Below are 23,572 nucleotides of genomic sequence, written 5' to 3'. Positions count from 1 at the left end.
TGTAAGGGGCCCAATATTTTCTTCTGCATCCAGGGCCTCAACCAACCTTAATTCGCCTCTGTCAAAGGGTATCAAGTGGTATGAGTGGGCATGGCCCAGGGGCCAGGGCTGTGGTGTCTGGACTGAATTCAGAGCCTTTCCCCAGGGGCCGGAGCATGGGGAAGAACATGACAGGGAAGTCCAGCAGTTCGGTGGAGCTCAGGGAAGCAAGTCAAGAGTGTGAATGCAAGAACAAGTAGGAGGAAGACCCCAGAAGCTGTGAGTTGTGAGGACAGCCGACTTCAGCAGTTGTGAGCCCAACCAAGTTAGTCATAAATGTCACAGACAAGGGGGACCTTTCTGAGGGCAGGTGGATGACAGCTGGGTCTTCGGAAACCCTGGTTCTGAAAGTCACTGTCAGGGATGTCCAAGTTATGATAATGGCACTGGAGCATCACCCATGTCATGTGACTCTCAGAGCCAAATTATTTAAATGCACAAATATTGGTGATGGTTCAATGGCTAAGAAAGAATAAAAAAAGGAATAGGATTTTCCTACTGTTTAGATCTCACTTTTCTATCATCTGCAATTTATGAAACACACTATGTCACACATATTGGGGGAAGGGCACTGTGAGTTTGTTTACTTGTTTTGTGGGATGCCACAGAGGAAATGCCTTGCCCTCTCTACCTACAAGGATTTAGAGGCCCTTCCCCCTGACCATCATAAACCCTTGGGGTTTGGGATATGTGGGAGGGTGACAGAATCTTATCAGGACGCAAGACAGGGACGTTCTGGTACATTTGGATGAACAGGTGCTAAAGAAATCAATCACAAATTTATAAGAGTCATGGCCACAATCAAACTTTAAGTTTACAGAAACATTTCTTTCACTAAAATATGTACCTGCTCTGGCCCTTAAAACTGGCATTTGGTATACTTTTAAAGCATTCCAAGCACTGTGGAGGCCACCAAAATAAATGGTTCACAACCCTCCCCTTTAGGAAGCTTGTAATGAAGTTGGAATGCTAGGACCTCAGGATGCATGCTGTTCGTGAATCATCCGGTACAGGTCTGCATATGAATTAGGCTTCGTGTCCTATTTCTGGAGATGAGGTCATCGGTGTACAGTTGATTCCAGGGACAACGGCAGGTTCACTACTGAGCCAAGCCTAGGCAGGAGGTCACTTGGGTTCTTGGTGCAACCCCAATGCTGACTGAGAATCCTAGAGTGTCTCCACCCAGTCACCTTGGGAACCCCTGCAGCAGGGAGGCTGAGGACAGACTCAGACGCCCACCATACTCTCCCAGTACTTTCCCAGAGCCCAAATGAAAAGGAGCCAGCCTGTTGGGTTGGCACCTGGTGAGCGGCCATTTTCCCCCTTGCCAAAAAATTTATGGAGGATGTGAGATGACTATAGAAATGAGGGCTAGTTGGTAAGTTGCTGCTTCCAGTGACAGGTCTTAGACTCCTTCCCCAGATCATTGGACCCAAAGTCGTCAAATCCCTCCACAGCACCCCACTTCGTCACATTTGGAGCCCCCTGCAGTCCTCAATGATGTCATTCTTTGTTCACCTTACAATTAATCCAATTCTGTGAACCAAAGTGAGTGCTTCCACTCTGCCTGTCTTCTGATCACAGGTAACCAGGGCCTGGAGAAAATTGGTACCCTTTTGCAGCTAAAGGGCTTTGAGTCCCCCATGCCCAGGGCATCACATTCACATACGACCTTGGAGTGTCCAACAGGTGAATTGGCCTGAGGGCCAGCAGAGGTCACTTGAAAGCCTTTGCAAGTTGCAAACCCATCTAGGGTCCAGTAGTGTGACAGCAAGCACAGTCAGCAGTGTCCTATGTGACAGATGGAGGAAGATGAATTAGAGGCATGTCCAGCCTCCAGAAGATATTGGAGAGTTTGAGGTGTTGCTGTGTGCAGGGACAGGTGAAGCCCAGCCTTAGAGAGCCCCCCGCTCCCTGCTTTCCTGGCACACTGAGATAGGCCAGCCGAATTCTCTCCGGCTAAGTCCCATCACTTGGCTGCACTAGAGCCCAGCTACTGAGCATGCCCATATGGCCTCCATGTGCTTCTGCCACAGTGTGTCTGGGGCTCCAGTCTGAGTGGGCAGACAGGAAACACATTCCTCATGGGGCTGGATGGGAAAAGAGGCCTCCCAAGGTTAGCATGAGGCAACCCTTTCCTCTCAGAAACTCAGGAAAAAAAGACACTTCAGCTGGAAGGGACAAGGAGTGTATAGTTGGCACTCGGTACTGGCTTGAATGTTAATTAAGCCAAGGTCAAACATTCAGCACAGGCCAAGAGCTTCAAACAAAGGACCACTGGCTGCCACATCACATAAAGTTACTTGCTAATGGAACACTAACGGCCACACGGTTCAGGTGCAGTTCCAGCCCCTGTTGTGAAGACTTCCAGACTGAGGGATTCCTGAAGATGGCAGTGGAGTAGGCAGATGCACAGACTCCCAGCTCTCACCACCAAACTGGAATACAAATCAATTTAGGAACAATCAGCGTGAAAAACCAACTCTGGACTACAAGAACAGCTCTCAAAAACCAAGGAGCAAAGAAGAAGCCACAACAAACCTGGTAGGGGGTTCCTGAATCTCCCCTGCTTACAGGAACGGAGGTGGGGGGGAGGCTGAGAGCCCAGAGGGGCTCTCACTCCAGGAAAAAGAGCAGAAAATACTGCTCACAGCCACTTGCCTGGCGACCAGGGAGCGAAGTGTGTTGAAAGGGCCGGCTTGTCTTCCAAGAGGAAAGGGGAGAGAGAGGGACAAACAGTGAGGGGCAGAAGAATGCAGGGGACGACCTGAGAAGCTGACTCATCCAGTGCTGGAGGCGGCCATAGCTGGGGGAGGAGCTGATCCTTCCACGAAACAAAAGACTAAATTGCTTCTGGGGCACAGATCTCCAGACATCTCTCCAGCTCCAATCAGTGCAACAAGACACAGCTGAAAACAAGAAGTGGGGAGGAGGGGCAGCAACTCAGGTCTCCATGGAGATCTGAGATACACCTCCCCCTACTGAAGCTGAAAAAACACCCTGCCCCCAGAGAGATTAACTGGTAGAAGAGGCCTTCAGAGTCTCAGGTTACACCCACAGCATTCCTGGATACAGTTTCAAATAAGCCCCCTGCTGAGATCAGTAAACAAGACAACAAGACTATCACCTGTTAAGAAAACAAACAAATCAAGACTTCAAAGCGCCCAAATCCAAAAGTGGATTACAAATAATAGTTGATGTCAACCCAAGAAGACCTAGAAATAACACAATTGAAAACTGGAGGCAGAAAATACCAAGCCTAGACTCAACCAGCTCTACAAACAAAACACCCAAACACACAGACACAATGAGGAGACTGAGAAGTGCAATCCAAATGAAACCACAAGAGAAACCTTCAGGAGATGAACTGAGTGATATGGAAATAACCAAACTTCTGGATGTAGAGTTCAAAATAATGATTGTAAGAATGCTTAGGAATCTTAGAACAACAATGGATGGTCATTACAAACACCTAAATAAAGAAATAGCAAGTATAAAAAAGGATATTGAAATATTTAAAAAAAAAAAAAAAGACTCCCAGACTATCTCCCCACAAAAGGTCATAATTTAACAGGAGGACGGGGGAGTGACAACGCACATGGCGAGTGTTATAGCAATGATAGCAATGCTGCCATCCCTAACAGAAACAACCACAATTAGCCTCGTGCTCCCACGTGTGCCAGGGCTCATGGATTATCAGACATTATCTCAGGCTCCCCTCCAACCTGCAGCATGCTCTGGGCCACCTGGTGTCATCCCCACTCCATCAATGAAGAATATGGGGCTTGGGGACAACTGATAAATTGTCCAGGGCCACACCGCAGGGATCACAGTGGTTTCCAGGTTTCGAGGACCCAGCAGACAAACTCCCCACCCCACTCCAGAGAGCTGGTGGTTCAGGGAAGATGACACCACGATATGGTGACACACCTAAATGGATCTTGAAGAGGTGATCAGGTGAGGAGAGAAGGAGGGACATTCTCTGGGATGAAGCAAGGTAAAAAGCCACGGATGTGACAGTGAATGATGTCCAGCAGAATGGGTGAGGGGGACAGAGAAGGACAGGGTAAGACAATAGGTTCCTGGGTGCCACACTGGGAGGACATAGAAAGTCCATCCCCAAAAAGGCTATCCAGCCCTGGCCAGTTGGCTCAGTGGTAGAGCGTTGGCCTAGCATGCGGAGGACCCGGGTTCGATTCCCGGCCAGGGCACAAAGGAGAAGCGCCCATTTGCTTCTCCACCCCTCCGCCGCACTTTCCTCTCTGTCTCTCTCTTCCCCTCCCGCAGCCAAGGCTCCATTGGAGCAAAGATGGCCCGGGCGCTGGGGTTGGCTCCTTGGCCTCGGCCCCAGGCGCTAGAGTGGCTCTGGTCGCAACATGGCGACGCCCAGGATGGGCAGAGCATTGCCCCCTGGTGGGCAGAGCGTCGCCCCATGGTGGGCGTGCCGGGTGGATCCCGGTCGGGCGCATGCGGGAGTCTGTCTGACTGTCTCTCCCTGTTTCCAGCTTCAGAAAAAAAAAAAAAAAAGGCTATCCAGGGAAATAACATGGGCAAATCAGCACAGGAAGAAGATCTGGGGACGCACACATGAGAAGGACAAGAGGATCAGGGACCAGACAGGACATCACAAAAATGGACCAAGACAGGAGGAGGATGTGACTCATCAGTTTCTACAGAGTTAGACGCTGTTCTCAGGAAGAGGATGAGGGAGGCCAACTGAGGGCCCTTGGAGCAGGGTAACTCCAACTACAGCAATAACGTGACCTGAATGTCTGCTTGGCCTGAGGGGTCGCAGCACCACACTTGCAAAGAGATAATTCTTCCCTATCTAGCCACCTCTATAAATGTAGGAGGAGACTGCTCCATCCACACTAATTTAATCACTTTAACAACTTCTCCTTTCCCAATTTTATGGCAAAAATAACATCGCAGCATTAGAAAAATGTTTTGAAAATATCCCTAGAATCCCACCACCCCAACACAGCCATGTCATAGTTTCTTCCCTGGTTGGTTCAACCCTCTGCTGGTTTTCACAGAGCTTCACACCAGTGTGCAAACTCCAGAGCATGGGCAGATCTGCCCACAGCCAGCCACCACGCCAGGGGCAGACACAGGCTGACAAACCAGGTCATGCGCTGGGAAGAACGGCCAGCGGGAGCCTAAATGCCTCTGGGGACTTTACTTTGTCACTGAAGGTACTGGAATTTTCTTGGCCTCTATACACTCATCATAATTATCAACCTTGATTTTCCCTTCAGTAAATGTGCCACGATTTAATTAGTGAGTCCCAATCAGTATAAATTTAGGTCACTTTTTCTTTTCCTTTTTTTCTTTTTTAATTTCTCTGTATTAAATGACATCTCCTTGCTAATCTGACAAGTGACCCACAACGCCTACAGGAAAAATGGTTGAGTTTTGATTACTAACACATAAAACCACATTTTGGAGATACCATAAACACAGTGAAAAGATCAGCCACCAACTAGGATAAAATATTTGTAAATACATGATAGTCAAAGGTTACTATCTTTTGTATAGAAATAGCTAGTTTAAATCAACAGTTAAAAGATTTAAAAATAGAATAAAGGGCAAAGAATATGAATTCACTGGAGAAATAGAAATTGCCATAAACAAGAGAGTGTCTCATCTCACTTATAAATAGATAAACAAGAGCTAAATCTCACTTTATTAAAATTGTGGTAAAAGGGTACTCTCACTGTCTGACATTGGGTGCACAAACAGGTATAACCCCGAGGGATATTGTGATATATTAGAAGAAATGCATATTTTCTTTTTGTCCCTATTTCTGACACACAGCTCCTAAAAACCCTGGAATTTCCTAAGTGATAACAGCAGTAAAGTTGTCTTGATATTCATAACAAACTCCTTACACTGTCACCTGAGAGTCTGTTAATGAGGTCACTTTTGGAAAGCACTTCTTAGGTCATCTAAGGATCGAGGCAAGTTGCCAGGAGAACCAACACGATGATTAGAGGATTGGAAGTTTGAACCTCACCCCCCTGATCTATGGAGAGGAGAGAGTGGCTGGAGGCTGCATTAATCACCAGTGGCCAATGATTTCATCAATCAGGTCAATGTAAAAAAGACTTCATAAAAACTCAAAGGATGGGGTTCAGGGAGCTGCCAGGTTGGCTCCCCACAGACATTCAGGAGAGCAGGACACCCGGGGAGGGCATGGGAATGCTGTACCATTTCCCATACCTTGCCCTATGTTTCACTTCTGGCTGCCTGTTCCTGAGTTATACCCTTACTAGAAAGCCCGGCAGTCATACGAAATGACCGCTGTTCTAGATATTATAAATTGTAATTAAAATGATTTGTGCAAAGGTGTCTGCTAATTCAAACTGAATTACCCAGGGCAGGCAGCGAGGATGCCCCTTTGCTTAGTGCCCCATGGGGTTTCTCCCTTCTACTTGCTTAATTGCTTAAAGTAGAGTGCAATGAAGGAAACCACTGGTGGTACATTTCTAAAGAGCCACCACTAGCTCAATAAATAAAGGTGTTGCGTTTCGGTCAGCATTACTCTATGGTTTTTTTTTGCATTTCTCTCCTGCCTTTGTTCAAGGGACTCATTTTGTCGAGACAGGCTTTTTTGTCTTGCATCTGAGGCAAGCCTTGTTTCTCTATGCTCATCAGTCTCATTTTGCCGAGAAAGACACATTTGCTCTGCGACTGAAGCAAGCCTTGTCTTTCTCTGCTCAGTGGTTTCTTTATGTCGAGAAAGCCATTTTTGTGCAGCTTTAGCTCCTTTTCTCTCCTCTTCAATGCTGTATTTTCTAGGAAGCATTCTTAAAAGAAATTACGTTAAGACGTAGTTTTTATGTAAAACAGATGATTGCCAATGCAAACAAATGTTCACCTTCCCCCTGACACGCTCAATTTGTGTTCAGCCTTAAATTGTTTCAAAAGCAGATGATTGCCAATGCAAACAAATGTTCACCTTCCCCCTGACCCGCTCAATTTGCGTTCAGCCGTAGCAACTTCACCCCATTGGCTAGTACAGTTATGCAAGCAACCAATAAGCTATCGGGGACAAACAGACACTTAAGCCACATATAATAAAGATATAATAAGCTTGTGATCTGTTAAGTAGCATAGTTCTCTGAGTTCTGTGAGCCACTCTAGCATATAATCGAGATCCTCTGACCTACAGTGGTCAATCAGAAACACAGGTGACAACCTGGACTGTCAATTGGCATCTGTGGTAAGGAGCAGTCCTGTGGGATTGAACCCCCATCCATAGGATCTGACTTTATCTCCAGGTAGATGGTATCAGAGTTGAGTTGAATTGTAGGACACCAGCTGGTGTCAGAGAATTGCTTGCTTGTTGGCGTGGGGAACCCACACATGGGTGGTCAGAAAAAAATCAAAAATTGAAATGTGCATACCCTATTATCCAGAAATCTTACTTTTAAGAATTAGTTTTACAGAATAGCAGCACAATTACCAAAGGATATACATGTGGGGTGATTTTTTACAGCATTTATAACAAAAAAGTATTGGGGAAATGCCAACACCCACGACATAGTGCATCTTAACTAAACAGATGAGAGAGCCTGAAGGTCAGAGACCCATGGGATGACTATGAAGAGGGCAGATCTCCGTCTTCTGACACGGATGGGACTTTGACTTTTTACTACATTATTGAAATATTTACAACTAGCAATAATTTTGTAATTACCAAACCTATATATAGAAAGAAGTGTGTATAAATAAAATGCTCCTAAAATGGACACTGCCGTGGTCAGCTTTGTACAAGTATTTTCTTCCTTTGGGCTAAAACTTAGGGCAGAAAGGTTAAGGACACACAGACGCTGTCTTGAATACTTGGTGCACCTTGCCAATGGCCTTCTCAGAGCATCGGAATAGTTTATGGATGTGGTCAGTTTCCTACATATGTACAAAACAATCTGACTTCTCTAAGAGGCCAATGGTCAGGCCTCCAGAATGTAATGCACCTTACACCAACCTGTTTATAATTTTAATTCTCCCCCACAGGGACTCCAGAGTCTTGAGCACCCCAACCCCCTTTTATAAGGCCTGCTCCATGCCTTGGACTTAGTAGACACCAATACATTCTGCTTGTTTGAAAATTTCATTTTGTCACCCCATTCCATCCTTGGTTCGGAAGACTTGGTGTACAAAACAATTGGATTCTTTCCAGAATAGCAATTTAAAAACACCAGTTAGACCCAAAAGAGAACAGGAGGAGGATCCCCTCGGGGCTGAACCAGCAGCAGCCCACTGACCCACTTCCCCGGCCCACCCAATCCAGGGCTGCCTCCGGAAGCAGGTACAAGAAGCTGCTAGAAGATACTCTTCCTAGCGCTGTCCAGACACATTGGTGGATGGCTCCTTCCATCATGATTCACCTTCCAGCCTTTTCCTGAGTGTCTGCATCCTTGTTGGCAGCTTCCCACTCTGCAGGCACAGGACAGACCCTCTTCTTCCTCCTCATTATGGCTTCTTGCCAAGGACAAAAAGCTAGAGTGGGACCCAAAGCCTGGCTGCTCATGCATGCTCTCACCTCAACCCCCAGATCTCATGCCTTACTTAGAAATTCTCCTTTGGTGACAGCTTTATGGCAATTAAAGAGTGAGCTCTGTACACAGGTACAAGTCCATGTGCAGACAAGATGGCACCAGAAGAAACTGCAGGACATAGAGGAAGAGGGACAGACGCCAGACCCAAATCAGGGCTCAGGAACCTTGTGGCTTTATATCTCCAACCCTTCCCTATGAGATGCAGGTGGGTGAGATCCCATACCCATGACCCAGACAGTTGGAAACTTCTCTCCCTGGAGCTTCCCCAAGATTAGCTTCTCCCCCTACCCCCACCACCTCTGTAAGGTCTCCAGGACTATGTAAACTGGGTCATCAAGTTCACACAGAACCACAGGCCTCCAGCTCCCCTTAGGCTCCCCATCCCCACCCCCAGCCTACCTGCAGAGGCAGAGGGTTTATTCATTTTTATCTTGATTCTGGCAACTTACATTGGTTGCATTCCTGGAGGACAAGCCAGGATCAGAAATGCAGGTCACGGATGCAAGGGGAGATCCCAGGCTAACGTCATGGGCACCAAAGGGCTGGCTCCTGGAGCCTGATCCGAGGGCCCTGTAGGACAAAGGAGCATAAGTGTAAGCAGAACCACATTCTACAAAAGAGAAGGAGAGCAAAAAGCAGAATAACATCAACCTAACAACTGAGCAGAAATGGAAGATTCGAACAGCCTCCAAATTGGATACCAAACCCCACCCCTTCCTGCTTTGTCACTGGTCTCCTGGTGTAGCCGTTTGTGGACAAGTCCTGCCCGGGGGTGAGGACGACAGAGACGCAAAGACCCGACTCTGGGGACCAGGTTCAGTGACGCAGATCCACTTTATTCAGGAAGTAAGCTAGCTTATATACATGGGTTCAGCCAACAGGATGTTATGTGTCCTTCATAGCCAATGGCTGAAAAGATCAGGGAGCTGCCTCCACATCTCCCCAGGTGATGGGGCGTGCATGCTGGCCACGAGGTCTTCTTCTTGAAGGCTGAGGACCTCCTCCCCTCAGGTGTAGTAGGTGTGGAGAAGGCCAGGGCTGTGGCTTTGGACAGGTGAAGACTAAACCATTCAGTGAGTGCCCAAGAAACCCTATCAAGCAGGTTGGGGGGTTCCTGGGATCTAAATTGACTGAAAAACACAAGCATAACCTCTCCCTTGCATTAGAAGAGGGTGTGATCCCTGCCACTGTGCAGTGGCTGGGATCTTCCAGCATCATTTCAGAGAGAGGGGCAGGGGAGAGAGAGAGAGAGCGAGAGATACAGAAAAATAGACAGACCTAAAGAAAAAAGACACATGGGGGCATATAGGCTGGCCCATGGATCTGCAGCAGGAACACATGTTGGAGTTAAAGCTGGCCCCAGTTGGAGAGGCTGGGGTGGGGCATTGAACCCCGGCAGGGAATGCAGAAGTAGCGACTTCCAATTCTTCGGGAGCTGATGGCAGGAGCTGATGGTGTGGTTTCTAATGTATCTAGTTTTGTTTCTGCATGCTCGGCTGCAAGTCCATCAAACTCAGTGTCCCAACCCTTTTCTTCCTCTACAGGGGGAGACGAATAGGGAGGTAGGGATTCCTCAGAGAGAGGAGTAGCCTGTAGGACCTTAGGGACCGGCAGAGGGTCCTCAGCAGGAGCATCAGCCAAGCAGGCGCGTATTGCCAGTAAGGCAGGAGTGAGGCCGAGAGGGAAGGCCCGTCCCTCATGCACATCGGCTGAACAAATGCGTTGGAGAGCTCGGGCCGAAGTATCCGGGTCCCAGAGAGGTGTGTCCCTAATCCAGGGATTGAAGCCAGAGAGGATCTCCCAGTAATTACAGGGATCCTTTTCACAAACTTTAACTCGCCTATTCTGCAATAGTGCATGCAGGGCTTGAGCCTGCGGGGCTCGAGAGTGGGGGAGAAGGTTTCTCACTGCAGAGGGTCACTCACCCGTCCCTTAGATGCCAGTTAGGTCCCTGCCCAATGTTGGGTGCCAGTTGTGGACAAGTCCTGCCCGGGAAGGGGGGGGTGAGGACGATGAAGACCCAAAGACCCAACTCTGGGGACCAGGTTCAGTGACACAGATCCACTTTATTCAGAAAGCAAGCTAGCTTATATACATGGGTTCAGCCAATAGGGTGTTACAGCGTGTCCTTCATAGCCAATGGCTGAAAAGATCAGGGAGCTGCGCGGTTGGCGCTAAGTCACTTCCTTATAGTGAGTGAGCTTCCTTCCTGGGTGTGCCCACGAGGCTTTTGGGAGCTGGAGTATTCTCACAGCATTGCATCAGCCACAGCTGCTAGGAATGCGCTCTGCACTCCACCCACAGCCCTTCCCCCCACCCCAGTGCATTCTCCACCCAGAGCAGGATGCTCCTGTTAGAACATGAGTCTCCACTTCCACCCCTGCTCAGCCTCCTTCGTGGATGTCAGATGCATCCGACAGGGTGGGGCTAAGTCCCTTCTACATCTGCCACCATATTACCTCTCTGATCTCATAACCTCACACCCCACTAGAGTTCCCTTCCACCTGCCCTCCCTCTCCTCCAGCCACACTGGCCTCCTGCATAAGGAACCTTGGGCTGAGGTGGCTCCCTTTGCAAAAAGGTTCTTTCCTCCCATATATGCCTCTCCTTGCTCTCCACTTCCACATTTTATAGCTCCTTCTCTGCATGACTCTTCTTTGCACTAATTATTATTCAACAGACTACGTGTCATCTTTATTAGCCCATCTGCCTGTTTCTCACTAAAATGCTGGCTCCCCCAGGCCAAAGGGCTTAGATTCCTATTCTCCAGTGAGCGCTCAGTGCCTAGAACAGCATCAGCCCACAGTAGACACTACCAGTGCTGGTGGCTGCAAGAGTCACTGCTGCTCCATCGGGGATGGGGTTGAGGCCAGGACCGCTATTTCATTGACTGAACATCTGTACAGCAGTCTAATTAGTCAGATACTTATGGGAGTGATTACTCTGAATGCAGAATTGGCCAAGCAGAGTAAGAGGCCCATCCCATGTGGTGCCAGGTGCACAGTCACAGACCCGCACCCTCCAGTCAGCAGTGAGCACTCATCTTTTCAGGGTGCTAGGAGATCATTCAAGAGGGTTCGGTCAGATGACAATGGATAGCACTTGGAGAATAAACAAGCATCAAGCTCATGAATGAGCCATCTGCTGGGCGGTGAGGTTTCTACGCCAGGCAACACACCAGCCCCACAAATCAGTGGCTGTATTAGCCCAAATAGTATCTGAACTTCAACAACACAGTTAAACATAATCATAATGCCTGCTCAATTATGGGGGGACACATTATCACAATAGTGAGTCAGGTGGCTATCTGTAACCACCCAACTGGGTTCACCACACACACACACACACACACACACACACACACACACTTCAAAGGCCTCTTGGCTGCCCCTTTCTCACTTCTAGTCACTTGAAAAGTAAGCCTCATGGTGCCCAGGCTCTGATGCAGTCCCTTCACTTCACTGGAGGTGAGGGCAAAACCATCGTTATTCTTTGAGACCCCCCATGAGCAGGCAAGGGACATAAAGGGACACATGTTAGGCTGTCCAAAGGCTGAGGAAGGAATTTCACCTGAAGATGATGAGCCCCACCTTCCCTAGGGCTGGAGCCTACGCTCCAGGTGGCACTGGACCAGGAATCTGGAAAGCCAGTGACCGTGTGTCAGGTAGAAGCTGGATGGCCAGGGAAAAGAAAGGCAATGACCATGGCTGTGGTCTGCCTAGCTCGGGCAGGCCTGGAGGGAGAGTCCCCTGTGTGCAGCAGACACTCTCTTAATCAGCAAAACCCAGACATTCTACAGATGGAAGGCAGTGGCTTGGGACTCACTTAGAAGGAAATAATAAGAGCACTCTCCAGCTGGTTGGACACCCATTTCCCAAAGCAACAGGGTCTGAGAGCCACTCGGCCCTCCTCACAACTGGTTCCCACTGGAAGAGCCTCAAGATAGTCTGGAGATCCACAGAGGAAGTCCCACTGTGAGCTGCTGGTCACATCTGCCTGAAATCCCTCCTTCCCCATCTATTTGCCCCACACTCCCTGTGACAGTTAATAAGGCGGAGGAGGGACAGAACATTGCTGAAACCAGCAAATACCTGGTGGCTGGGTAATGCTGGCTCTGGCTACATTAAGGACAGAAATAAAATTGCCATTTCAGCTCTGGGGGCAGGTAGAAGAGGCTGTCACTCTCAAGTATGTACAGAAAACTTAGGGGAAGGATGTGTCTGAATGAGAAGAAAGTTTTCTCATTTCCTATTCAAATTAAATGAGCAGGCAAGGGGAACCTAGGGGGATTTTCCTAGTGCTAAGTAGTGCCTGGGTTTGGGTCATGACCACAAATAGCTCAGGGCCCCATGCCAGCCAGGTGCTGTCTGAGGATTGACTGTCCACATGGGGAGGTCGCTAGGGGCAACTGTCTGCGGGGTGGAAGGGGGGTGACTAGTCCTGAAGCCAGAAGGTGTCGCTAGCTATGGGCAGTTATCAAGAGGGCACATGGAGACAGGGTGCTCATTTGGCCCTGTCCCCAAGGCAGCTGGAGTCCAACGGAAGAAGATGAGAGTGTGCCTTAAGGTGAGAAGGGAGGAGAAGGAAATGAAGAAAAAGGAGAGGGAAGAGGGAGAAGGGGGGAGGAGAAGGAGGCGGGAGAAAGGGAAGGGGAAGGGAAAGGGAGGGTGGAGGAGAGACGAAGAGAAAGGTAGAGAAGGGAGGAGAGAGGGGGAGGAGAGGGAGGAGGAAGAGAGGGAAGAGGGAGAAAGAAGAGGGAGATATGAGGAGTGAGGAGGGACGAGGGAGGGGGTGGCCCAGAGGAGGAGCGCGAGCCAGCCGGAGGCGGTGGCCGAGCCAGCCCGGTGCGCGGCGGCACTCTGATTGGTTCATCTCCTCGTCCTCCGCCGCCCGCCCTCTCCTCCCGCCTACTCCCCGCCCTCCTCGCGGCGCTGGCGTCGAGAAAGTACAGTAAAAAGTCCAAGTGCAGCCGCCGGCACAAGATGGGATCCGGCTCCTCCAGCTACCGGCCCAAGGCCATCTATTTGGACATCGATGGACGCATTCAGAAGGTAGCCACTACCCACTCTCCCCACGTGGTCGCAGAGTCCCTCCAGGCGCGCCCCCACCCGCCCTGCCAGCCTGCCGCGGTGGTCCCTCCGGATGACAGCGGCAGGGGTCGTGGCGCCGGCGGCAGCAGCGGTGGAGGACAGCCGTCTGCAGATCCGATTGTCTGTCAGTCCGGGCTGTGGTCTCAGACAACTTCGGCCGGGGACGGCAGGGCTCTGTGGGGCTGGTCTCCCCACGAACTGGACCCCCGTGGGAGGGGGTGACTTTGCAGGGAGGCATTTTTTCCATTTCATGGGTAGAGCTTTCTTTGTAACATATCTGATTAGGCTGAGTTTGTACGTTCAGAGGCTGGTACATTAACCCACTTCATTTCCGGCGGAACGACCCCCAGAGCAGACACCCCGGAGCCTGTAGGCAGACCTGCGGGTCAGGGCTTCGCGCACTGGAGGGCGCTCCCGCAAGCCGCAGGCTGCGGCTTCCTGGCCGATGGGGAGGGAGGTGGCAGAATGGGCACAGTAGGAGCTGCTCACAGCTGCTTGTCCGAATCCTCTGTCCCCATTTCCCTCTGGCGGTCAGCTCTGACAGCACAGGGGGCGACTGGCGCTGCCCTACCTTCTAGGACCACAGAGACTTCGGTGGCCCTCTGGACCAGCTTTGCTGTCCATCTGTCCTCTGGAGATATGAAGTCCTCCAAATGTCCAATGTCCCTAACCAACTTGAGTCTCCTACAAGAGGCATTTAGAGCAAGCCCCCTTTGTTGGTGGCCCTTCTTCTTCTAAGCCCCTAGCCTGGGTCCAGAGAGTCCTGACTCCTGCTTCTGAGCAGCAGAGAGAGACAATAAGTGAGCTAGCTTGGAGGGGAGCTTTCTTAGCTCCCCCTAGATTCCCCCAGAGAGAAACAGTAGTGAGGCAGTTGCCCCGAACCTCAGCTGCACATGGTCTCACCTTGCTCTTCTTCAGGGGCACCCCAGCAGGGAAGCCAAGGAGGTTATGCCCAGCCAGGCACCTAGTAGGCATCAGGGCTCTGGGGCTCTCTAGTTCACACTGATAGATAGACTTGCTAACAAGCCACCTCATTCTCACCCATTCCCAGCTTGATCCTCCTGAAATGAGAAGTACGGGCTCCCCTTCTCCTCCTATAGCCCATTTTAACAGAATCAGATAAGGGGAAACAGGAAGCATCTGCAAGGGCAGGTGGTCAACAAGCAGACACAGCACTAGACCCAAGTCCCCTGATTTCCATGACCGGGCACCTGTGACTACAAAAGAATTTATAACAGCCTTCCCAAAGAAGGAAATGGCCCTCCACCAAAAAACCAACCTCCCTGCTCCAGTCAGCACACACATCTACAGACAACATGTGCACACATGCATATGCATAGACACACATACATGTATCACACAAAAACACATATACAAAAGCACACACATGCAAATGGGCAAACATGCACACACATACACAAGCACACACTTTTTCTGTCCCACCAGATGAGAAGTATCAAACATCAGCCTTTTTTATCCTTTGAAAGAGATTAGATGAAGCGCTGTCACCAGGTCAGATGTGACAGCTCCTTCCCAAGAACTTCCCAGTGATCTTTCTGATAGGCCCATTGAAGTGGGTAAAAGTGGAAGCTGTTCCAGAGGGCGGGAGGTGAGCGCTGAGTCTGGCAGGCTGGTCTGCTGTCACTGTGGGAAGGGTGGTTTTTCGCAGGTGACACACCTGAGGTTGGAGTGCTCTCCAGGAAAGCCCAGCAGGTGGTTCTGGAAGACGTAGGGCACCTGTGTTCAGGAGGAAGGCCACAGCCTTGGGAGGGGACGGATCTGATGTTGGGCTGGCATTACCACTTCTGTGATCTTGAGCAAGTCCCTAGGCTGCTCTAAGCTGGCCTGCTCATCTGTGAAGTGGGGTGACACCTCCTTTATAGATGGTCATGAAAAGTAAACAAATTTATGTAAATAGCCAGGGATTCTGCCAAACATGATGGCACTGTGCACTCTCTCTGTGTCCCAGAAATGTCCTTTAAACTTACATGAGGAGGAGATGGGCCAGGGTCTTTAAACCTCTGTCATCCCTGCAATGGGTGTTGCTCATTCTTGGCCTTGTTCAGTGGCCTCTCCCTTTGCTGTTGTCACTATTGCAGACTCAGAGTTGGACTTGTAGGCTGGTTGAAAGATGAATCACTTGGGGTTTCCAAGCATGTGCTGGAAACTGGTCACCTCACACGCCCCATGGAGTTCACACCAGCAGCTCTGTCCAGACATCAGATGTCTCTCTCGGCTGAGGGCTCTTGCCACAATAATTTTAGGGCTGAGTTTTCTTCAAGCCTCAAACACTGGATTACCTCTGAAGTTCCCCTGCACACCATCAGTGTCTCTCTCCCTTTTATCCATCCCATCCTGTCTGTGAAAGGTCATGGACAAAGACCCCATGTTGCTTCCAAGGAGAGGGTATGGAAGGAGGAGAGAAGGCATGTGGGACATTGTGGCACATGTGTTGTCCTGTCTGATCATCTGTCCTGTGGCTCCTGCATTCTTTCTGTTCTCTGTCCCTCAAGTTACCCCACTGCTTGTCATTCCATGCTCTCCCCAAACAGTGGCTCCTGCAGGTGTTATCTGCCCCAGCAAAGTTTCAGGTGGAAAGCCATTGTCTCCACTTCCATGGCATAGCCCTGGGTTAGTCACTTAATCTCCATACTGCTGTTTCTCAACTGTCACATGGGTATACTGCAGTGCTGCATATTGGAAGAATCCAGTGGGTCAAGGGCAATCACTTAATCAATTATCCAAACAAAATTATGGAGCACCTACTACATGCTAAGTGCTAGGGTCCAGAGTGAACATGGTTTTTATGACACTCAGTCCCACTGAGTGATGGGCCCCTCTGGCCTGTGCCAAGCACTGGACCTGAACCATGAGAGGGCACAAATAGTTAAAGCAGCTGTTCAGGGCATTCTATGATGAACAGAAGGACACAGCAGGAGCTAGTTGGTGAGAAGGGCTATGTTATGGGCCTAATAAGTAGATTTTCTTTCTCCAAGAAGACCAGCTTGGTGTGGTAGCCTTGGGATGACCCAAATTAAGAGCTGTTGAGCGGCAGGAGTGCAGCCTCATTAGCCAGCAGTGCCTCCATACTGTCCCCATCTCCTGCTCCTCCACTTGCCAGGAAGCACAGGTGGGACCAGCACCTCCTGGCACCAGGTGGAGGAAGAAGGATTGAAAGCCAAAAACCCAGATCTGGAGAGCTGGGAACCCTGCCCTGAGGACTTCTCTCAAGAAAGTGATGCTCCTTACCTTTGCCTAGAGGGTTTGCTTTTTTCCTTCCTCAGCTTCCTCTGACCTGGGGCCCTGGCCTCCGCACCTGCCCCTTCCTCTCACCCCTGTTCAAAGAAAGGTGTCTCCCTGGGCTGCTCAGGGCACAATGGGACAATGCACTTGGCATGGGGAGCCTAAGGGCTCCTGCGTGGTGGCACATCCAGGCATGGGTTTGTCGACCTTTGGAATGAGGCAGAATGAGGCTTCGGAGGGACCCTAGATCATGCCGCCTGGATTCCTCAGAAGCCAGCATTCAGTCCCCGTGGGACTGCAGGGCCCTGACCCACCATCCCCTCCCTGAGGTTCTAGTTCTGTGGCTGAAGCCCTCCTGCCTGCACTTGGAGCCCAGACTTCTGCATGCCCTGCTGGCTGTCTCTGCCTGGAGGGAATCCTGCTCCCTCCTGTCTGTCTCTCCCTGTGTCCCCTGCCCTGCCCCACCCTAGGGGCTTCAGGCTCCTCTGCCTTTGTTTCTTGCCTTTGTCACAGACATAGCTGGCATTTCCCACTGGCTGCCCATCTTCAGGGCAGTCCTGCCTTCTGTTGATCAAAGGGTACACCTGACCCAAGTCTTGTCACAGTGTGCTCAGCACCTTGAGTCTCTCTCTACAGGCACCTTTCCCCTGCTAGAGTATGTCTGTCCTGCCACCTGGTGAAGCCCACTGGAAATTTCCTTTCACTATACATAACACTTGTGCACCTGCTTGGCCCATTACTCAGAGCATCCTTTTCCCGAGGTCTGGCAGGATCCTTGCCCATTTGTACAGGGCTAGGCAGACCTATCCGAGTTCTCTGGGCTCCCCAGCACCTGTCTGCTCCCCTCGTTCCTGCCAGGTAGACTCCCCTTGGCCATTGTCAGCGGTTCCAGCAAAGACCATTTATATTCCTCTAAATCAGGGATCAGGAACCTATGGCTCGCTAGCCAGATGTGGCTCTTTTGATGGCTGCACCTGGCTCACAGACATATCTTTAATAAAAAAAATAACGTTAGCCTGACCAGGCGGTGGCGTGGTGGATAGAGCGTCGGACTGGGATGCGAAAGGACCCGGGTTCGAGACCTCGAGGTTGCCAGCTTGAGTGCGGCTCATCTGGTTTGACCAAAGCTCACCAGCTTGGACCCAAGGTTGCTGGCTCGAGCAAGGGGTTACTCGGTCTGCTGTAGCCCCACGGTCAAGGCACATATGATGAGAAAGCAATCAATGAACAACTAAGATGTCACAACGAAAAACTGATGATTGATGCTTCTCATCTCTCTCCGTTTCTGTCTGTCTGTCCATATCTATTCCTCTCTCTCTGACTCTCTCTCTGTCTCTGTAAAAAAAATAATAATAATAACATTAAAAATATAAAACATTCTCATGTATTATAATCCATTCATTTCCTACCGCTCATGTTCATGGTTGCAGGTGGCTGGAGGCAATCACAGCTGTCCTCCAGGACAACACCAAATTTTTATTGGATAATGCGTAACGTACACAGGTCATTGTATGGCTCTCACAGAATTACATTTTAAAATATGTGGCATTCATGGCTCTCTCAGCTAAAAAGGTTCCCGACCCCTGCTCTAAATGTTTATAACTTAAGATCTTTTAGCAGATACTGGTATGGCAACATAAGCTCGTTGCAGCCAAGGGAGGTTAGAGAAAGGGGTGATCACCCTCCCTTTTGGATTTTCAGTGCAAAACAGAAATGGGCCCGGTGGTGACGGGACAAAGGAGTAGGGCCACTTGATTCCCAGCCCGACCCCGAGTTATGATGACTCTCTCTTTCTCCAGCTGCATAAGAGCTGGGCTGTGGAAATTAATGACTGTCTCGATTTTCAGTCTCTTTCCCAACAAGTATATCAGCCATTGAAGTAAATCAGCCCAACTGCCTGTGATGCTGCACCAGGTGCTGTCCATAAAGAACTTTTGGAAAATGGTCCTTAAATTCTAGCCCTAGGATGCTGTGAAGTCAGGGAGCTGCTGGCCTCCCTCCTCCTTCCCAGTTGCCGTGGTCTGAAGGCCACTTGAACCAGGCATCTCCGTTTCCTGGAGGCCCCAGGAAAGGGATGAATGGAGGCTTGAACCCTACTAATGTCATCAGGGCTGGTGGTTAATTACATGGAGACCTTTCACACTAAATGCAGTGTGCCCTGGCTTGAAGGGGTTGGAGCTGCTTGTGTTAGTTACTCAGAGGGGTGGAGACCTGTCCTAGGACAGACAGCCCGGCTCTGCTTCTTGTCAGCTGGGAAGTCACCTTGTCTTTGGTGAAGTGGGTGCAGTGGTGGTGCCTCCTGTGGGGAGACTGAAGATGGCACTGGCTAATCGCAATAAAGGTCTGGTCACATGGAGAAGCTTAGTAAACCTGTCTCATCCTCTGACCAGGGCACAGTATGGCCCCTCCCCAGTCCTCAGCCCTTGGACTTGGGAGACTCGGGAAGAAGCCATAACAGGTGCTTTCTTGTCATTTGCTTTGTACCTCTGTGAGCCCCTGTGAATCTGAATTACAAAGAGGGAGACAGTGTCAAGGACTCCAAGACCCCAGATCCCACTACCCGTGGCACTTTTGTCTCCAATTTTGCAGAGGCTACTCATATTGGAAACAGGGTACTTCGCACCCTGAGCCAAGGGGGCCTCACCAGAGCCACTATGGGCTGAGGGGTGACCTGGCTTCTGACTGTGCAGAGTACACTCTGGTCATCAGGAAAGAAAAGCCAGGGCAGAGGCGGGGCACGGTGTTCACATCAGACCACTCATGTGAGCAACATGCAACGAGAGCAAAGCAGGGATGTGGCCAGGAGGCTGGTCTCAGTGCCAGCAAGCCTCAGGGGAGCTGCAGGGACTGGCCAACAGGTCACCTTGGGTCACTGCAGCCTGGGTTCCTGCATCCTGTCCTGGGTCTACTTCCTGGGGATGTAGCTGGTATGCCCCTTCCCCATCTCTCCCACCATAAGCTGAACCATCTCCATTCAGCCCCCTGCTCCCCAGCTGTGGGTGGCCCAGCAGGTAACATTCCTGGGGGCCGGGGAAGTTTATGGCAGTGAGATTTAAGAGAGTCCCCAGAGGACAGAGAGACCTCAAGTGTTTACCTTGACATGACAGCAGCAGCTCACCAGCTGGCCCTACCCCGGGGAAGGAGTTCCTCTTACTCCGCATTCTGCCCCCTCGGCCAGACAGATGGTGAGATGAGAGTGGTCTGCCAGGAGGTGTTTAAGGGAACAGACACGCCTGGACACAGCATTGCTCCTTCCAAGAGCAGAAGCTTCAGCCAGGAAGGTGGCATGCAGCCATTGCAGTTTGCAAGTTAGTGGCTCAGTTCAAAAGGGGTTTAAAGCCTCTTGCTCAGCTCACTGGGCTGATGCCTCCTGATTTTGTGGTTGAGGTTCTGCATTCCCAAGGTTGTGAATCATTTTGAAAACAAAATCCTAAGATAGAGAAGACCTAAAGATCCACCTGGCAGACTATAAAAATGCGTGCATCTCTGCTCACAGTCCTACAGAGGGTCCTGTGGTGGGTACTGTGCACATACACTCAGCCGCTGTGGAGATGGCTTCAGGCATTTTCAAGCTCAAAAACCATCCCTGCACTAGACAGTGTGGGTTATTTGCCTTATCTTCTCCTGTGTGCCTGTTTCCCCTCACCCCAGCCATGGTAGTTACCACTATTCCCAAAGCTGGTCACCTGGCAAAAGCATTTGCCCAGCACTGACAGCGCCCCTGGAAACTAGGTCTAGACACAATTAAAGAAGAGCCAGAACATTGTATTCAGTTGGCTTTAGATTCCTTGTTAACATTTTTTTTTCATTTTAAAAAAATTGTAGAAAAATACACATAACATAAAATTTTACCATCTTCACCACGTCTAAGTGTATAGTTCCATAGCATTAAGTACATTCACATTGTTATATAACCATCACCATTGCCACCATCCATCTCTGGAACTTTCTCATCTTCCCAAACTGAAACTGTGTCCCCATTAAACACTAACTCCCCACCCCCTCCCCAGCTTCGGTCACCCACCCTTCTACTTTCTGTCTTTGTGACTCTGACTGCTCCAGGAACCTCATATAAGTGGAATCACACAGCATTTGTCATTTAAAAAATATTTTATTTGTTGATTTTAGAGACAGGGTGCAAGAAGCATCAACTTCTAGTTGCTTCACTTTAGTTGTTTGTTGATTGCTTGTTGTATGTGCCTTGACCAGGCCAGCCTGGGGTTCCGAACCAGTGACCTCAGCGTTCCAGGTTGATGTTTTATCCACTGCACCACCACAGGACAGGGGCAGTAGTTGTCCTTTTGTGACTGACTTATTTTGCTGAGCATGATGGCCTTGAGTTTCCTCCATGTCAGAGAATGTGTCAGAATGTCCTTCTGTTTTAAGTCTAAATAATACCCCAGTATGTGTACATACACGTGCTATTTATCTATTCATCTGTCATGAATCTGCTTGATGCTTTTTTAAACCTCGATCATTTTCATGCTGATTTTCTTGGTTTGCAAAGCGTAGGCCTATTGCAGTGATGTATATTGTGTCTTATGAAAAGGTTTGTATTCCCTGAAACACCCCCCATTTCCCAGTCATAGCTGTTTATCTAGGAGGGTTCAGTCTGTGACATGTTTCCAGTGGGGAGAAGGGTGAACTATCCAGGGAAGGCAGATGCTTTTCGGATTCAGTTACACTCAGTCCATTTACCAGCAACATGATGTCATGGTCAAGAACATGGATTCTGGGGCAAGCTTGTCTGTGTTTGAACCCAGTAGTGTATGTGCAAGTTACTTATGTACCTCCATCTGTGAAATGGTTTGTTATGATGAGTGCTACATAAAAGCATGGTGATTTTTGTTTAGCTATTATTTATGTTTTTATGTTGTGGATGCACGGCAGCCAATCTCTCTGTCTGTCTGGGGGAGCTTTATCCAGATCCCTAATCTCATGCCCCCAGGTTGGTGAGTAGCCCCCAGGTATCCACCATTGTTCCAGTGCAGGGCTATGTGTCCTGGTGCACTCCATGAAATGAAGGGCCAGCTAGCCCTAGGGGGCTTCCAGCTCAATGGTACTGTGTGTCAGTGCTTCCTAGATTAGCCCTAAATCCACCCTCCAATTCCCATCCTTCCCACCAAGGAAAGGACTACAAATGCCTTTCATGTCTCCTCTTGCCCTTTCAGATGTGGGACTCCATCGAGGATGCAGTGAGGAGATGGAGGGAAAAAGAGAGGAAGGGAGGTTGACCACTCAGTGCAGGCATGGTCCCCAGGGTTTGGGTTCATTTGTTTTTCTGGAGGGGAAGGTAATGTTTGGAGAGTGCTTGGCTAGTCATCCTAGTAGCTCCAGAGCACTCTGCTGTCTTCATCACTTGGTTGCTGGCCACACCTCCCCCACAGGCTCTCAGCCTGCCTTGTGCAGCCTGGGAGAGCTGCTCAGCCCTGGAAGACAGAGAGGAGTTTCAGGGAAACAAAGTCAGAGCCCACTGTAGAATGGCTGGAGTTGGCAGAATTTGTCACAGTCAAGCTCTTCTGGGTTTAGCCCAGAACATTGCTATCAGGAAAAATTGCCACCCTGGCCTCCTCCGATCACCATCGCTAAATGGCAGGTATGGGGTAACCAGGGTGCCATCTGTCCAGGTGGGATTCGGTCATCCCTGGGGCCATTTGCACACTGTGCTGACTTGACTTTGTAAGCAGAGCAGCCCAGTGAGTGACTCAAGCTGTCCTTAGCCTCACTGCTTCTCCCTTTGGGATTCTTTTTTTTTTAACTTTTGTAACCTTACAAATAACCAAAAAGGAGGCAACACGTTTGACATTATCATCTAGAGATCTTCAGTAATCTCTCTACCTAGAATTTTTATCTGATAGAATTTAGTAAGCCAGATCTTCCCTAACAGCTGGCTGTTGACTGTCAGCAGAAGCAGCTGAGTGTGGCTGGAGGCAGTAGTCTGTTTAGAGTCTGCCGCAGGTCTGTTGATCCCACTGTTTCAGAAGTGCTTTGGAGAACAGCTCCCAAATGTTTTCACTCGGGGTTATGTTTCACACAGGGAAAAGTTACAATGTGAGTGGTGGTTAAAGGTTCAAGATTAATGGTCATACATGCGCTGAACTCTCCCAACGAAGCATCTTATGTAAAACTCCCTAGAACAGGGGTCCCCAAACTTTTTACACAGGGGGCCAGTTCACTGCCCCTCAGACTGTTGGAGGGCCGGACTATAAAAAAACTATGAATAAATCCCTATGCACATTGCACGTATCTTATTTTAAAGTAAAAAAACAAAACGGGAACAAATACAATATTTAAAATAAAGAACAAGTAAATTTAAATCAACAAACTGACCAGTATTTCAATGGGAACTATGGGCCTGCTTTTGGCTAATGAGATGGTCAATGTGCTTCTCTCACTGACCACCAATGAAAGAGGTGCCCATTCCAGAATTTCAGTGGGGGCCAGATAAATGGCCTCAGGGGGCCGCATGCGGCCCGCGGGCCATAGTTTGGGGACCCCTGCCCTAGAACGTCTTGCTGCCACAGTTGACCGCAGAATATCCAAAGCCTAGGACATATACCAGCAGTGCTGGGAAATGTGACTCTAGAGGTGGCCAGTAACCACATGCCATCTGGAATCCAGAGGACTTAAGACGTT

General features: G+C 49.6%; 1 protein-coding gene across 4 annotated transcripts in view; it reads left to right on the top strand.

Moving 5' to 3' along the window:
* Positions 1-13,540: 13,540 nt before the first annotated feature.
* PDE9A (phosphodiesterase 9A) overlaps positions 13,541-23,572 on the top strand; it is a 103,784-nt gene continuing 93,752 nt past the window's right edge. For 3 of the 4 annotated variants that reach the window (XM_066259295.1, XM_066259294.1, XM_066259293.1), the window contains exon 1: positions 13,541-13,654. In XM_066259295.1, the coding sequence (XP_066115392.1) occupies positions 13,586-13,654 (69 nt within the window). In that variant the 5' untranslated portion in view covers positions 13,541-13,585. The remainder of the gene's footprint in view (positions 13,655-23,572) is intronic. The other variant, XM_066259296.1, reaches the window with a different exon arrangement.

This window comes from Saccopteryx bilineata, chromosome 2, assembly GCF_036850765.1.
Source record: "Saccopteryx bilineata isolate mSacBil1 chromosome 2, mSacBil1_pri_phased_curated, whole genome shotgun sequence".
NCBI classification, from domain to species: Eukaryota; Metazoa; Chordata; class Mammalia; order Chiroptera; family Emballonuridae; genus Saccopteryx; species Saccopteryx bilineata.
Note: the sequence above shows the minus strand (reverse complement) of the source record. Positions and strands in the feature narration are given on the sequence as shown.